Source organism: Clupea harengus, chromosome 8 (assembly GCF_900700415.2).
Source record: "Clupea harengus chromosome 8, Ch_v2.0.2, whole genome shotgun sequence".
In the NCBI taxonomy this organism is placed as follows: domain Eukaryota; kingdom Metazoa; phylum Chordata; class Actinopteri; order Clupeiformes; family Clupeidae; genus Clupea; species Clupea harengus.
In genome coordinates, this window is record NC_045159.1 from 851,418 (window position 1) to 868,998 (window position 17,581).

Consider the following 17,581-nt stretch of genomic DNA (forward strand, 5'->3'; position numbering starts at 1 on the left):
ACCCACGAGCCGGTCGTAACACATACATAATAATAAACTGCTTTCAAAAATCATAAAATCAATGTTTACAAAAGGTTGATGAGAAATGTCAGTGGTGATCTACGCTGTCAGTCTGTTACAGTTATTTCATCTAAGCCAACGTTAAAAAAGGAATGGTGAGTTTAGTCCCATTAAATGACTTCCTTGTAGTTCAGGCTTTGGAACATTTAGAAAACAACCAAGGCAGAGTAGATTACCAGTAAAGCCCATGTAACATTTTAATCCAAGAACAATTGCTTTCTATCTTTTTCCAGAGGCAATGGTACGTTTATACATTACTATACGGGTGAAGGACACCTGATTCCTTTCCATTAAACTTATATCAGTCAATATGTTAATGTACATATGCCAGTATTCATAAAGCATTAAGTCCAGAAGTTTTCCCGTCTTCACATTCTGCTCCTCCCTCTTTCATGTCTTGTAGGGCCACACTCTCCTTTTCAATCTGTTTCTGTACGTGCGGCTTTTTTGACCTACATCAAAGTGTAGAGAAAAGGATCTGTTTACTCTTTTTATTTTTATGGAGTTATATGTAGTCTATTTATACTATTCATTTATGATGTACAGAGATACGTTAGCTATGTCGTCAAGTAGTTATCAATATGTTTGATATTAAGTCTACATCAATTTGGTCCATTACCAAGGCCGTAGATTACGAGATTAAAGTGGTCATCACGTGGAAATACAGTAATTTGAAATTACCATTTTTCTTCTACGTCGTCTACAGTTTCAGGTAGAGGAACATTGAGTGTCTCAGGTAGGAAGAGGGCAAAAACTCCAGCAATCACGGCAGCCCCTCCATAGACGATGCTGGGCAGGGCAGGCAGCACCTCATCCAGAATCAGAACAGCGGGGGCCGCCATGGAACCTATCCTGGACATGGTGGAGGTGAACCCCATGCCTGTCTGTCTGTAAGAATAGATTACAACCTACACTTAAAACCCCACTGTTCTCAGATGCTCTTTGTTAACTAATCAAATGCACTCTATTTGTATTTATTTCCTTTTTTAACTTCATTATTTTTTCTATGTTCTTTTATCTGCTCATTTGTAAAGCACTTTGAATAACCAATGTGTATGAATTGTGCTGCATAAATAAACTTGCCTTGCCAATGAGAATAAGAGAAAACACTCTGTGACATTCTGTGCTCCTAAACTGATTGTGTTGATTGACTGGAATGTCAATGGCTTGGTCTGAGCCACTTTGTTTGTTTCCCATTTACAGAGCAAGGACTGTGTATGGACCCCTGAGTTGTTTTGGACGCATACACAGAACACACAGCTAGAGGCAGTGGTGTAGTCCAGGGTATACGCAGGTATACTGTGACGGGGCACCTGCGTGACCCGCCACATTAGCCTGTAGGCTGCTGCCTTTACTGGACTGGGGGCTGGTGTTTTGTGTGTGTTTTGCGTGTTTGGTGTTTGTGTCAGTGTACAGTGTATATGTACGTTATCCAACCCACTCGGTTTAAAATAATCACCCAAATTCAATGTCTTGTCATAAATGTTCAGTTTATTTAGTTTACCAAAACACATCGTAATATCACTTTGCATTGTCCGTCTTACCGTTGTTAGTGTCGTCTTCCGTCTGTTTGTTTGGTTGCGTGAATGGCGCAACCAAGCACGATTTTAAAACTAACTCCGATGTATTTCCGATTGTTTGGCTGAGATATTACGTGTCGGTTATGCCTTCACTAAGCCATTGTTGCTACATGTGGCCTAGGCCACATTCCCAGCGAAGTGTGACATTGTTTGTTTTGAGTATGGCTACTGTGAGCCACAGGTGTTGGTGCCTGGGCCGATGACACACCTGCCGTATAATAATTGGCATGAGCCAATTGGAGGTCGTGTCTAGGCTACTTAAACTCGCCTTCCCTTTTGTTCTAGAGAGTTGCCTGGTAATAGGACGTAAGTCTTAGGTGCTCTCGCGTGGACTAGTTTCTTGGTCCTTTTACTTGCCTTGTTTTTTTTCGGGAGAGGTATCGTGTTTAATAAGGCGTAAGCCTTACGAGCTCTCACTGACCAGCTATAGTGGTCCTGTTTAGATAGTCGACTATTTATTGTACATATTTGTATTGAGGCTGTGATGCCAATGTATTTGTCTTTGCTCAAATTTAATTTCTATTGCTTTATTTTTGTATTTAGTAATGCTAATGCCCTTGCTAGCCTGCCTTATGTGAGGAAATAAAAACCTCATAATTCTAACATCTTCTACCTCCTGAGTCCTCCGTGAGTTTACATCTAGCTCTAACCGTGACGGCTATCTCAACCTTTCACATATACCCACTTATTTTTCAGTCAGCATTGCGTATACCCACTTCTCAAAACAGGCTAGAGGGCTGGAAGGAGCAATTTGCTGAATTTGACAAAAAGCGTAATGGATTAGAATCACAGACTCACCTTTGAGTTAATATTTTAACCTTGCTGTGTGAAATAGGCTGTATGAGGTAAGTGTGTGCTATTGTCTGCACTCATTGTGTAAAACTAAGTTTTATATTCAGCTGTTATATCTAAGGCCCAGTACTGTGTCACAACTGACAGTGATCACAGTAGACTGACGTAAGATAGCCACGGTACCTGAGGACAGTGGGGTACAGTTCCCCAGTGAACAGGTAGACACAGGTGAAAGAGGAAGAGGTGAAACCTTTCCCAAGAACTGCCAACACCGTCCGAGCCGTCTGGAATTCTGTAGTGGACCACACATTTTCAATAAGATTGTAAGGATGCATACAGTCATTACATAGAATCTACATGAAAATCACAACAACATTTTTTATAAAAACAGTGACAATTTAAGAATATGTTTCCTGCTGTTTTCATGTTTAAAAAGGTCTAAAGACTAGGGTATGTTTAGGGTAGACTAGGGTATGTTTATAGGTTGTATCACTGCAATAACTCAACGGATATCTAATGCACATTAAACTCTTGACAAACTAATATTGTTTTGCAGGGGGTCATCTTTAGAGACAAACATTACATCACGTTTCAACCTTGAGAGATGAAAATGTTGGCAAAGATGAGTACAGCAGAGATGAGGAGGCAAGAGGCCTGGGTGATACGCCGTCCAAGGAAGCTCAGCATCGTCAGAGCCAGCAGCTTGGCAGGGATATCCACAACTCCAAATAGCAACTGCATCACGTAGATGTTTCCAAACTTTTGCAAATCCATGGCCAACCCATAATAGGCAAAACTTGTGGAAAACCTGACAAAGAGGGGTCAGAGTATTCTGTGACATTTTTCTTATGATAAGGTCATTTATATCTGTGCAAGTATGGTCACAGTCCTCACCAGACAGCAACAAGGCATATTGATATTCTTCTCATCACAGGGGTGCGCAGTAAGTCATATGCAGTGTGGGTGGTCTTACTGGACTGCATCTCTTTGTGCATGTGGGATTCCAAATACTAAACACACGCACACACACACACACACACACACAATGTGGAATGATACACCTGTCTGAATGTACTTTTCTATTTTTAACAACATACATACATATATACATACATACATATTGAGTATGTAAACTGTACATGGACACACACACTTATATTAACGTACGTACATACATGAATTTCGTGAATTTCCATCCATCTAATCACTAACCTCCATATTGATCTTTTCCACCATTTCCGGCTTGCCATTAATTCTGGCCACTCTGTGAATTTGTTTGATGGCCTCCTCAGATTTGCCATTCAGCACCAACCAGCGAGCAGACTCCGAGTACCACCAACACAACAAACACACACAGGAACACTGTCATCCTGCAGTAACTGGATTACTAAAATACAGCTACACTTTTCATGCTAGTAAACTATTTCCTGTGTGAATATAATATTCATTATTCATAAACCGATGCAGTCATTTGTGCTCAAACAGCTTCCAATCCTTGTTGTGGAATGCTAACAGCGAAAGATGAATAACTCCTTGTGGCCTTACCAGCTGTAGAGGGCAAAGACGAAGTAGGGGGAGCAGACAGCCACATGCAGCTTTCGCCAGTCCTTCAGACTGTACGCTACGCCTGCCAGGACCATTTGGCCAAAGGTAAAGAAAAAGGAAGACAGTGTCCCCACCAGAGTGCGTGTCTTAGTGGGAATCCACTCCACCTCTGTTGGCACAAGTTTGGTAGTTCAGTGTTCGGTGAAGTTTTTATTTGACAGACAAAGAATGTGAAGTAGCAGAGCTAGGTTGCACTTGCATGTTAGCTGACTTCAACCACTCAGCCTGCACACCGGCTTTACCCGTTACACACTGCATTTCTTTCCAAGGCAAAGTGAAGTCTGCACATACTAGTATAAAACCGATGCAGGACACTTACTGAGGGAGACTGCGTTGAGGATGATCCCAGACACTGCCATGCCTGACAAGAACCGTAACACACAGTAGGCCACGTAGGAGGTTGCGAAGGTTGTGAATGTTCCCAGCACTGCCAGCTGGAAATAAGACCAAATGAGCAAGGCCCTTCGACCAAACCTTTGAAGGACAGAAGAGACAGTATTATTATTAATTATATAGCCATTAGATATATTATCATATAATTAAGAGGTTGTTAAATAGTTGGTTTAAATCCCTGTGACTAAGAGTTAATCAGTCACAGTTCAGCCTTTCATTTCAGCCGGTTGGTGTGTGATGTGTCAATTACAGCTCCTGGTGGCAAGACATGAAAACAGTTATGTTAAAGGAGAACAGAGGTGGTTAGTGTGATGCCAGATTTTTTTAAAGTATGTTATAAGAGTGGTGGAAAGCAGCCTTCAGTAGCCTAAATGCAGTGAAATACCTTGGGGCACAACAATGAACCTGACCCCCACCATAGAGATTGGTTTGATGATCTTCCAAGTGCTTGCTACATTAAGTGTTCTTAATAACAAAATTCTAGTAATGAGTATAATCTCATTATATCATTTTTAAGACCTTTTGGAGACTTACTTGTCTGATAGGCCCCCGAATATGATTGCACCTGAAAGCACCCCACCCATATAAATGGTCTGAGTCATCTGCTTCAGAGGTTGCAGGGTGCAAACCAGATCCCACTGAAGAAGAAAAAAGTGCACTAAGTCTACACACGCCGTTAATGTGCTTCCTTTAAACTATGTAATCATATAGGTTACAGCGCATCGTAACAAGCCTAATTAGCCAAATGAAGTCAGCACTACTATGATAATAGCTAATGTGCTATTTCCAACGAGTGTCAGTAACTTACCTCTGAAACTATTGTGGAGATAAATTCAGTCTTTTGGTAAGTCCATCCATCTAGGCAAGTCTCCGTCTCAGGCTCAGTAAAATTTGTTCCAGTGATGTTCACACCTGCTAGATGCCACTGCGGTTCTACATATCTTGTGCATTTTGTAAACTTGGACGACCTCTTGTCGACTGGAATAAATGCGCGAAGAAGTTGATCTGTACTGAGTTGTTCCGCAGTGATATTCTGATCATTTGTGCGGTTGGAGATGTTTGGTATTGCGCAGTGGTGTCCTGGAATCCCAGCTGTGAAGTTGTTAAGCAGATTTTGCATAAGTAGACCAGGAATGGACAATAATATGACGTGAATCCACTGGAACCGTCCAAACCCACCAATCTCGTCCAAAATATCCGAAAATCCCATTTTGAAGGTCTCTGCAGCAGTTGGAAACTAGTTTCATCAAAGTAATTTGAATGCACTATTAAAGCGGTATATTTGGAATTATTGTTTTCAATAATTCAATTTGTCCGGCAGAACATTATGCACTCCCTTGAAATTATTTGCTTATTGGGTGAAGATCCTTTAATTTAGTCGTATTGTATGGACTCCAGTTTTTATAATGGGGTTGTCACACCTCGAAGCTGTACAATGATTCCATCACTGCAAATGATCAATGCAAGGGTTAATGGTTGTTAGAAGCGCAACACAGTAGGGTCATGGTCCGCTTTGAAGATGCATTGCCTACCTTTCTCGGCGGAGACTTAGGACTCAGTATTCCCTTCTTGAAGAAACATGCCTAACTGGATCTTTTTACGTCCAGCTGTAATTAAAGTCCACAACATTTTCTGAAGGTTGTGCCACAGAGAAACTTATTTATTCATTTTTTTATGGATATCTGGTAGGCCTAAAGTTTTTCTCTGCACTTCCTCTGTAATTAAAAATCGGTAATCATGTTATTATTGTGGTAAAAAAAAAAAAACTTAAATCCCTCAGTGGAATTTCTATAAAGCGCTTGTGTTGGACAAATAAGCGCTCAGAACCCACTGACATAATAATCCACCAACAAACCGACTTCAGGGCTTTGACTGTACAAATTAGTCTACGCTGTTCATATATGTTTTGTTGAAGAAATCTTTAATGGTGGGCCTACGAGATTTTGACTCTTTCTCAGTGTATCCTATGCGTTGATCTTGTGTGTGTAGGTTTCACCCTTTTCGTCAGTTTTCAATTCCTTAGTCTTATTACATCTCTCACCCCTTGATGTTTACAAGACTTTATCAGTGCACAATTTTGTTGCAAAAAAAACAACTCTTCACCTCATTTAATTAATTTATCCAAATCACCATAAAACAGACCAAAACAGACTCATCACTTCACATGTTTAACATCTTCATGACCATTTCATTAGTAAGCAGTGACTTTTAACCCATCTTTATTGTCCATCATACCCCGTTGATGTTGACGAACTGGCTGACTCTCAAAGTCGACTGCCTGTTGTTTTCCCTCAGTGACAGACTTTTGCTGCCATCTCCTGGCAACGAAGCCCTGAGCACATTATAAGGCATGAATAAATGCCAAAGGACTGTCAGGTTAATAGTGTCCAAATGAGTTCTCATCCTGGCAAAAGCGTAATCTGAGATTTATGGCTAGTTATAAGGCATGTAATCATTTTGCACACTTCAAAATAGAAGAGAAACAGTCATAATAACAGTCATGTCACTTGCTCCAAGAAAACCCTCATAATTCCTTTACCTAGTTGACAAAAAAATGTAAATTGTTAGGTGAGAAAAGCAAAATACAAAATGAGACTCCTTGAAAATCAACCGGTTATTATTGATGTCAGATTATTATCAATATTCATTTATTAATGCCATTTATCAATATTAAAGTGGGATCTAAGTAATTGGCAAAATATAATTGATTATATGAGCAACATAGCCATACAATCACGTTTTTACATACAGTCTGACAGGCACAGACACACATAGACAGGAATACAACTGTGCTTGAATAATGCAGTGCTTCTCATCCTACACCATGGAAAGTCACCATTACATGAAACATTAGTGGATCTTTTGCACGCTCAAGTTAAACATTTGTTAAACAATCCTGAAAAATACTTGTCATGGTTTAAACAATGACAAAGTCCTGCTCCACTGATGCTCAACATGACTACAGGTTAAAACAAATGGGTTGTACAACAATGTAATATTGTTGTTGTTCATACGACATCATTCTTGTATGTCTGATCATTTATTATTTGTGCAGCACAGATTTGAGCCACGTCTAAAATCATTATTACACATCATGACAACTGATTTATTTGTGTATTCTAAGTAAGATAAAAGTCACAGCACATTATTGTGAGAACAATAGGCAGGTTTCTGTTTATTTGTTTTCAGGAATGCACAAGGATAGAAAATTCCACCTTTAAAATTGATTTTCAGCCGCAGGGTTCTGTAGAAATGTAATGTATGTACTTGCTGTTGTATTACACCATTACAATAAATCACATACACAGAATAATGAGATCTGGATGTTAAGTGTTAATGTTAATAACAAGATGAATATGGAAACTGATTTTGTCATGAATATGGAAACAGCTGTCAACGCTCTCATCATGTGTAATGTGAAAGTACTGGCACAGTCAAAGATCAGTGTCCAGATCACCTTCATGTGAATATGTGTGCCATTACATGTTTGTCTGAGTGTGGTGTTACTCTTCTTCTGTTTAACATGTGCATGCCTGTCAGTGCAAGATTTCTGGGTCACCATTGTTTTGCTTTTGAAACCACTGAAGCTGTGACCTCTAACTTTTCCCCCAAAATGTCACCCTTTAATGCAGATATCACGGGTGTTCTTACCAAAAGTGTTGAAAGCAGGCCCTCTGAGTGTGACTTTTTTATTTAGTGGAAATCCTCCTCACAAATTTGTTTGAAATAAATAAGCCCTTAGATTAAGTTCCTCTTAGACAGCATAACACCGTGTATGCTGCTGCAGTGTCTGTCCATAAAAGCACCTACAGAGATGGCAGAATCAAGGCAGCTTGCCAGGCAAATGTCAGAACTGTGGTGCAATGTCATAACTGACTAATGAACTCTCTTTGAGACTCTGTGAAAAAGTGACTTGGTGAATGTGAGAGTGAATGTTAGAGATGTAGAATGCAGGACAACCAGCCAGAGGGAAGCGAGGGGAAGCTCAAAGGTGTCTCCATGCGATGCCACTGTGGGATTTCTGAGTTCAAAATGTTGAAAATAGGAAAAAAAGGCGTTTTGGCAGACAGAGCAGTCACTTATCATTAGGCGACACATAAACTTGCAAATTTTTAACCTGCCCCTGTTCATCATTTTTAACCAGACCCTATAGTAGTTCATCTCCAAACCCTTGAAGGCAAGGGGCTTCAGACTTCAGCCTCGAGCCATAGGCTGCCCTGAAGAGCACAGGTTCAAGTCCAAGGTTGTTTATTTTGTTACGTCGGTTGGGCATGGATGAACACTATTAGCTGGATTAGTGTGTTCCTCATGATGTCAAAGTCAAACAAGTTTGGCAGTGAAAAAATTGTTGGCAACTGCAAATGATGATTCATTCCATCTCCCTTTACGGCTTTATGCTAGACCTTAACATTGACATGAGGCCAGTATGGCAGTAAGAGAACACATAACATGGGGATGATTTTTCAAGCAACAGCACAACAGGTACTTTTTCATAATATACATATCATAATAGATATCAACATTACGTTTTTGAGAGGTGGTTGCATTTGCCTGAAACTGGTTTGATAAACAGGAAATCCCGTGCATTGTGCACAAAACTCACCGTGGTATTTTCTGTTTCTGAAGCTGGGCTTGTATTTGAGTTTATACTTGCTTCAAGCTTGGTCTTGTTCAAGTCACAAAAACTGAAAAAAGTGTCAATTTGGTAACAGTAACAGTAAGTTACAATAGTGACAGTAAACACATACATGCTGCAAGCAGAAATGAAGTGAATAAGCAACACAGCGCCATCTGTGACAGTCTGATGACATTCCGACAATGGAGGCTATCGTTATCATTAGGCCATCGCAGGAGGTATATTTGTTTTTGCTGGGCAGTGGGCAAAAATAAAAATATGTTCGGGAAAACACTTGCTAGTTCGGAAAAACACTTGCACTTGTCCAGTTTCAATGTGATCAAAACACAACAAACAAGTCTCCCAGCAGGCGCAATGGAACACAGGAGAAATGAACAGGCCTGCTGTATTCCTGTTATAGAATAGACTATAAGGGCTTTGTAAACACTGCAGGTTATAGCATATCTATCAAACTACTATGATCGCTGCCCACTGGTCATTAAAGAAACCATTCAATTACTGATGCAATTTTGGTTCTGTGAAAGATAGAAAGCCAGGGTGTGTTGTCACTCAGAATATCTCATTCTGATTGTTTAAGAACATTAAAAGAAAGTATGTAAACATACATGTAACATACATTTTTATTCCAGCAACAGGATACTTTTGGCTTATTATTAAACCTGTAACAACATTTGCTCAAATCCAGTTACTAAGGCATGCAAATTACATACTGTTACGACCCCCTGTGCCCTGCGCACCCTGCCTGCAGTCCCTATACTGGCCATATGGAGGGAGCAGGCTGTGGACCTACAACCAGCATGATGAACAGTGATTATCCACACCTGGTGCCAGGATATAAAAGCACTGCTACGTCTGATGGAGTCCCCTTCTCAGCTTCCGCTACTCTCACACACACTTTTGGCAACGCGCCTACTCACCTACATACCCACGACACGCATCCACGCATCTTTGAGAACGCCTAGACTTTTACCTTGGTCAATCTCAGTCGTTAATAAATAGTCTTGCTGTTACAAACTACACCGTTGTCTGTCTCTAGCGTATTTATGTTGCGACCCACGAGCCGGTCGTAACATAAATTGGGGGCTCGTTCGAAATAGATCTTTTTTTTCCCAATTCTGCGTGGAGTACGTGGCTCACTTATTCAGTTTTTTGGTACCGGTATCCTCTACATCCGTATACTCCAGGTAGGAAGCAGTGGCTCAGCTTGATCACCAGATACTTCCATCGAGCACTGGTTTGTTGTTTTGCGTTTTTTCTCTGTTACGTGTTTGGTTCAACTTCTCGTCGTGGAAACAATCCTGGGCGGGTATTGTTAAAACTCTCATCAGGGGTACGTGAGTACGGCTGCACTCATTTGTGAACAGTGCACCCCTAGCTCAGCATGTTTCTGAAGCAACAGGTGTAGGAAAGTATAGCAAATACAGGGCTGGAGTGTACGGACGGACGTTGATACCGTGGTGAGTATGGTAATTTCCCCCGTGTTTTTTTTTTTTTTGTGAGACGGTTAGTTGAGAAGCTGGGCATTTAATATATGAGCTGTGGCTCGTTAATAGTTGGCTTCAGGTGGTCTGAAGAATTACCGGAATATCGATTAAACTGGTAGAGGAGTTTGTCAGTTAGGTATGGCTGTGGGAGCCTGCGTAGCTTTCAAACAAAGCTCCGTTTAAAAAGCAACAGTTTTGATAAACTGTCTGTTTGCCATTGCTGAAGTGTGCTTTAGCCCGGTGTTGGGTTATTGGGGCAAAATCTGTTAAACTAGGGTGTTTACAGTAAGTTCCCTCGAATACGTTCTCCGTTTAAAGCCGTTAATAAATAGTACAGGAGAACCGTTGATATTAAGGAGGTTGACGCTGCTGGTAGCGTTGTATAAGAGACGGGGCCATTGTGGTAAGCCGTTCGGTTTTATATGTGCGGCTAGACAATTGACCGATCGCGAAACTCCTCCCTAGAACGGCCCTCGTCCAATCATACCTTAGCAACCGCTACTAAGAGAAGAAGGTCCGACAACTTTGAGGTCTGAGCAGCATGGTGAAGCAGTGTGCTTACGGGACTTTTAGATCTGACATAGAGATTAGAGAGATGCGTGTTTTTTTTCCGCATTTCCAAAGCCCAAAACACAAGAGGAAAGGTGCCGGCGGTGGATTAAACAGTGTGGGAGACCCCACTCCCACCTCAATATATCGAAAAACACACATATGTCTGCTCCAAAGTAAATTAAGCTGCTTGCAGCTAGCTATGATATCTATCTAGCGAACTACGCTATCGCTAGGTATGATAACTAACTGTCTAGTTGAGAGAACATCCCCAAACAGTTATGGTTCATGACAACTTGTATTATTACCACTACAAGTACATAACTAGTCTCTCCAACTAAAGTGTTAATGTTAAAATCAAAATGTTACCGTCAAAATGTTAATGTTACCGTCTGTAAAATTGCACTCTGAGCTATCCTAGCTAGCGATAGCAAACGCCAGCATTGAACAGAACTTTTAACGAACACTTTGTATTTATGCTTGATACAACATTGAACAGAACTTTTAACGAACACTTTGTATTTATGCTGCTGGCGTTTGCTATCTCTGGCCAGGATAGCTCAGCGTGCAATTTTACAGACGTAACATCAACATCGCTAGCTAGGATAGCTCAGCGTGCAATTTTACAGACGGTAACATCAACATCGCTAGCTAGGATAGCTCAGTGTGCAATTTTACAGACGGTAACATTAACATTTTGATTTTAACATTAACACTTTAGTTGGAGAGACTAGCTCGAGCTTAACATACTGTATCAACGTTGAACAAAAGGCCATTATGAAGTTGTTTTATTTTAATCTTTGTGGCATTTTGTGAATGGGCAACCTACTCCTGAGTATCCCAAGGTATGCATAAGGCACAACCTGAGAGCAATAACCTGGCGATCTGATACAAAGCCATAGCATTACATCAGGATCATCATTTTACAAGCAAGTTATCACTACAGTGACTGTGAAATACTTTCAGCAACATGCACATACATCCCTTGAACAATAACGTCACTAGCAGCTATCTTGATCCACACTGGTACGTTACTGTACTGTTCTCTAGATTGTCACCATCCTAGCTAGCTAGATCGATAGATACCTCCAGTACCAGAGTGTCTCGCCAGAGACGGAATAAATAATAAGAATAAAGAATCTTTGTAGGTTATTAGCTAGCTTGAAATATTATATACATATCTTACCCAGTGGTGAAATAACATGACTAGTCTACAAGGTTTGTGCTGGTTGCATTTAATGAAGAGGTCGTAGGGTTTCTCATTTTTTTTTATTGAGACCTGTATACTTTTGCTTCGATTATTGTTGTGTCCACTTCGTTGTTGATCTTAATATTTTGGATATCCTTCCACTGCATACTGCAGTCCCTTTTGCCTTGATCTGGAGGATATCGTGGAGGTATTACTCCAAAAATCATCACTCACACTGACAGCTATAGCGCTTGTCCCCGTACTCGCCATGGCTTTTAGCTTGACAGTTCCGGGAATTGTGTCGGACGTAGCAACAGTAACTAAGGGGGCGGGGCCCTGGCGATCGGTCAATTGCAGGGATTAAAGTATTCCTGCACCGTGCCGGATTTCCGGCGTGCGGCGTTTGGCTGCGGAAAAAAAAATATTTTATTAATTTTTTTTTTTTTTTTAAACACGTCTCGATATCATCACCATCACTTTCGAGTTTGAGTTCGTCTGCCAATGAAATGAAAGGAGCACAACTCTCCCGCTCTCAAAATAACATTATTAGCCAATCAGAAGTAGATTGGGGCGGGTCTTGGGAAAATGTGCTTCAAACACCGACTTTTCTCTATCGCTCTGCCTAGCGTAGATGCCTGAGTAGAGAGACATCACACCAAAGGAGAGTAGGATGGAAAGTAAGTTCATGAAAGTAAATGGCGCTGGGCATGGATAGAAGAGATGGGAAGGGAAGGACAGTAAGCCTTTTGGTAGCTGGTGTAATGAGTGAAGAGAAGCAGGTGCTTGCTTCTGCATATTGTGCTCGAGAAAGCTAATATATGCAACTAGCTCTCCAACACACAACGTTGTTGTGAGCAACATCCACAGCTGATGTACCGGCATCAATAACTGACCGTGTGTGTGACGTGTGTTTGACTAAACTGTCAATATCCAATCGGCATGCCGCTATTTTAACACACACGGCATAACACCAGAGTTTAAAAGACGTATATCGGAAAAGCTAAAAAAACCCGGCATGTTTTCCTTAAAAGTCGACGAAGCCACCAACAAGTACATGGACAAAGTCCTGTTTTGTATTTATTTCCCAACATTAAAGTTACCAGTTCCTGTAACATTTTAATGTTTTGTTTGTTATTTATTTTATTGATATATTCTCTAACAAAATAATTATGGAAATGTTGCAATATAAAACTACATTATTATCTACAGTTCACTGTTGCACTTTAAGTAAATCGCTGTCCTTTTTCATATCCTCAATGAAATGGTTGCAAATCAAATCTTCTTCCACTGACATACCCTTATAACATGTCACCTTGTGATTGTAGGTCATCTTGTAACCTTTCAAGGACAAAGCTTAGCAGCAAAACTTGATATCAAAAGAAATCGTGAATGCGAATGTGTTAGTACCATATTGTAGTGAGGTGGAGTACTATTGCTGATCTTTCTTGGGATTGCAGTTTCAAGTCTCACCATAATCTGCAATCATTCATTTCTAAATGTTTGTTTGTTTGTTTTTTTGACCCTGCGAATGTGTCCATGCCACGGGACACGACCCCCTCCCACACACACAAAAAAGTTCAGGCTCAGGATTTTTTTTTGCTTTAACCCCTGCAATTGTGACAAGCCATTTTTTTTTTTCTTAAATTGGCTTCTGGCAAGACTGGGGACGCCTAGTTTTCTGACTAGCCTTTGCTCCGCTGCTGGTAAGTAGGAAAAGTCTCCTGCTGTTATCTGAAGGGTGGGTTCCCTTTTCTCTTTTATACTAAAGTTTTTTGTGTGTGACTAGAGCCTGTTTTTCGTGTGGGAAATAACTGGCAATAGTGAGGTATCACGTACATCTTTGAGGGGTTTAATAGAGACCTGTGTGGAATTGTGTAGGGTCTATTTTTGTGGGATTGCTTAAGTACACTGGGTTTTTGTAGTGCCCTGTTTGCTCTTGGGGGTTAAGGATGTCTTTCAACATGGAGGAGTTTGTTGCTCAGCCCTCTGAGGAAATGTTGAATACATGTACAAAAGAACAGCTAATGCAAATAGCAGAGCATTATGAAATTGAACTGACTAGTCAAATTAAAAAGACAAAGGCTACAGTGTATGAAACCATTAAGAACCTTTTGACTGACAGAGAGGTACTGGCGGCAAAAAGAGAGGATCCAGTTACAGCCTCGGTCTCTATGACACCTAGATCTGATGGTGAACTCAGGCTAAAGGAAATGGAGATTGACAAAGAATTTGCCTTAAGAAAGTTGGAGTTCGAAAACATGGAGCGGCAGAGGCAGTTCGAAAATGATGAGCGGCAAAGGCAGTTCGACCTCCGCCGGTTAGAATTAGAACTTGCAGCCAAAGGAATCCAAATTCCAACCTCTCCTGGTGAACAGTCACCGTCTCATACAGCATCAAGAGACATTAGTAGATACATCAGGATGGTACCACCCTTCTCCGAGAGGGATGTGGATAAATACTTCCCTCATTTTAAGAGGGTGGCTACCTCCCTAAAATGGCCCAAAGAGATCTGGACCTCACTACTCCAGTGTGTGTTGGTAGGCAAGGCTCAAGAAATCTATGCCTCTGTGCCTCTTGAACAGTCCGTGGATTATGAGGTGGTAAAGGCTGCGATTCTGAAGGCGTACGAGTTGGTTCCTGAGGCATATCGGCAGAGGTTTCCGACAGTGCAGAAAGTGGGACCAGCACACCTTCATTGAGTTTGCTCGTGAAAAAGAGCGATTATTTAATCGGTGCTGTACCTCTAAACAAGTAGACTCTCTGGAGTTACTTAGGGAGCTTATCCTCCTTGAGGAGTTTAAGAACTGCGTCCCTGAGGTGATTACAACATACCTCAATGAGCAGAAAGTTAACACACTGGCTGAAGCAGCTGTGCTGGCGGATGAGTTCGCTTTGACACACCGTAACATGCAGCCCACCAGATCAGGTGATGGCTTTAGGAACAGGGCTCCCTACCAGGGTAAACCAAGGCTTGTTGTGGCAGGGCCTTACCCTGCGTCTCCCCCAAGGAGTCCTAGTGGGGCGTCTGGTGGAAACTTTGACATTGTGTGTTTTTATTGCAGAAACCCTGGACACAAAATATCGGACTGTCATGCATACCAGAACGACCAATGTAAGACTGTGGCTTTGGTTGCAGCTTCGCAATGCAGGACTAACTGTGGCTGTGTTGGAAGCGCCTGTTCGCATTAGGGTGGTTCTAGCGAGAAGGCGGACTACTCTCCTTTCATAAGCATAGGGTCAGTGTCTCTGCCAGGCCAAAGTAGTGTGCCTGTGCGCATCCTGAGGGATACAGGGGCTGCACAGTCGGTCCTGTTGGGGGGAGTGCTGCCTCTCTCAGCCAGGACTGCCACAGGAAGTCATGCACTCGTTAGAGGCATTGAAATGGGTTTTAGAAAGTTACCTTTACATCATGTCCAGCTTTCCTCTGGCTTAGTCACCGGCCATGTAGTGGTTGGGGTGTGTGCATCTCTGCCTGTGCCTGGGGTAGAGTTCATCCTGGGAAATGACTTAGCTGGGGGGAGGGTCTGGGAACTCACTAAGGTGGCACCGCCACCCGTTATGGTAAGCGTTCCACCGGCATCTGACACGCTTAATGGGTGCGCAACAAATTTCCCTCCTATTTTTCCCATTTCTGCTGTTCCTACAGCTAAACAGATACAGGAAGCTGAGGAACAGGAGCGGTTAAGTTGTCGTTCTGAGGTGATCAGTAAAACTGTTGAAGGTGTAGGAATGTTAGTAGTAAATGAGTAGGTTTAATATGGGTTTATCTAATTCAGTATAAAACAAAGGGGTTAGGAGTATTATTTGAATGGGAAGACGGGGCTGCTTTGTCTTATGATAAATAAAGGCTGGGTCTTCGAGGTACTATGATAGGTTTCTGATTGGTGGAGTCAACGGGGAGGTCATAGGTTTCATTGGTTGAGCAGTCAGCTAATGGAGGCATTAGGGGGAGTGTTAGTGTTAGGTTTAAATGCCTAAGCGGGAGATATTTTGGTCAGAGCGTCTTCGAATTCATTCTCATATTGTTGTTTAGCATCTTCAATAAACCTTACTGAAATACTCTACAATCGGCTGTCTCCACTTCGACATTTTCTGGTACCTCGCGGTAATTGTGATCGGACACCACAAAGGTAAGAGGGTTGCTTCTCCAGTCAACAGCCAGACTGGCACAAGAGGGAAATATAACCGTGTCAATGGCCGTTCAGTTGTGGGGACTGAATCTGGCCCAGTGGAGTTGATCCACACCGGACCTGGGAATGGTCATAGTGTCTCTGACTATAGGGAGTCAGACACTGATTATAGCACTAAGCAGCCTCCTGCTAATGTGCTGGGCTATATCGGTGGCTCTAGGCACCTCTATCAAACCCGTGCCGCTGCGAAAAAGGCGCTAGCGAAATCAACGTGTAAGATGCAGCGCTCTTTCGGTCGCAACGGTGTTTTGAGAAAGGGGATCGGGTCCTAGCCTTGTTGCCCTTCAGTCCTTTTCGACCTAATTTAGCTGATCCCTACACTATGGGGAAGTGTTGTTTGGATCACGACTGTTGTAATTAGCACGCCACACTGTAAAAAAGAGGGGTGCGGCTTGAATAAAATGGTTCTGTGACCTGTTCTCCTCTTGTCTCTTCAGTTTTTCAAGGACCCAGGATGGTGGGGCCCGGAGATGGGACGGGGTCACGGGGCTCTTTTTTTTTTCAGGTTTCCTGGGAGGAACCTTCTGGGGAGGGAGGTGTTACGACCCCCTGTGCCCTGCGCACCCTGCCTGCAGTCCCTATACTGGCCATATGGAGGGAGCAGGCTGTGGACCTACAACCAGCATGATGAGCAGTGATTATCCACACCTGGTGCCAGGATATAAAAGCACTGCTACGTCTGATGGGAGTCCCCTTCTCAGCTTCCGCTACTCTCACACACACTTTTGGCAACGCGCCTACTCACCTACATACCCACGACACGCATCCACGCATCTTTGAGAACGCCTAGACTTTTACCTTGGTCAATCTCAGTCGTTAATAAATAGTCTTGCTGTTACAAACTACACCGTCTCTACCGTATTTATGTTGCGACCCACGAGCCGGTCGTAACACATACATAATAATAAACTGCTTTCAAAAATCATAAAATCAATGTTTACAAAAGGTTGATGAGAAATGTCAGTGGTGATCTACGCTGTCAGTCTGTTACAGTTATTTCATCTAAGCCAACGTTAAAAAAGGAATGGTGAGTTTAGTCCCATTAAATGACTTCCTTGTAGTTCAGGCTTTGGAACATTTAGAAAACAACCAAGGCAGAGTAG

The 17,581-nt window shown here is 42.0% G+C and overlaps 2 protein-coding genes across 3 annotated transcripts; one reads left to right on the plus strand and one right to left on the minus strand.

Annotated features, from left to right (window-relative positions):
- Positions 1–13: 13 nt before the first annotated feature.
- Positions 14–6,624, minus strand: LOC116221415 (solute carrier family 22 member 6-A-like). 2 transcript variants are annotated; one of them, XM_031571384.2, is made up of 11 exons: positions 5,963–6,624; positions 5,239–5,877; positions 4,965–5,068; positions 4,357–4,511; positions 3,978–4,146; positions 3,645–3,768; positions 3,327–3,442; positions 3,029–3,240; positions 2,616–2,724; positions 742–948; positions 14–512 (listed from the first exon to the last, which is right to left on the minus strand). In XM_031571384.2, exons 2-11 carry the CDS (start codon positions 5,638–5,640, stop codon positions 395–397), a joined length of 1,716 nt encoding a protein of 571 aa, XP_031427244.1. In that variant the 5' UTR covers positions 5,641–5,877; positions 5,963–6,624; the 3' UTR covers positions 14–394. The 2 variants fall into 2 exon arrangements, with proteins under 2 accessions (XP_031427244.1, XP_031427243.1); XM_031571383.2 differs by having other exon boundaries at positions 5,239–6,624.
- Positions 6,625–14,770: 8,146 nt separating this feature from the next.
- Positions 14,771–16,997, plus strand: LOC116221417. Its single transcript, XM_031571387.2, has 2 exons — positions 14,771–16,009; positions 16,419–16,997. Exons 1-2 carry the CDS (start codon positions 15,670–15,672, stop codon positions 16,748–16,750), a joined length of 672 nt encoding a protein of 223 aa, XP_031427247.1. The 5' UTR covers positions 14,771–15,669; the 3' UTR covers positions 16,751–16,997.
- The last annotated feature ends 584 nt before the right edge of the window (positions 16,998–17,581 follow it).

Coding starts and splice junctions, on each gene's coding strand:
- LOC116221415 (XM_031571384.2), bottom strand. CDS start 5,640: ATGGGATTTTCGGATATTTTGGACGAGATTGGTGGGTTTGGACGGTTC. Junction 4,147..4,356: donor CCTCAACGCAGTCTCCCTCA/GTAAGTGTCCTG, acceptor TTGTGCCAACAG/AGGTGGAGTGGATTCCCACT. Junction 949..2,615: donor CTGTACCCCACTGTCCTCAG/GTACCGTGGCTA, acceptor CTATTCTTACAG/ACAGACAGGCATGGGGTTCA.
- LOC116221417 (XM_031571387.2), top strand. CDS start 15,670: ATGGGTTTTAGAAAGTTACCTTTACATCATGTCCAGCTTTCCTCTGGC. Junction 16,010..16,418: donor GATCAGTAAAACTGTTGAAG/GTGTAGGAATGT, acceptor GACACCACAAAG/GTAAGAGGGTTGCTTCTCCA.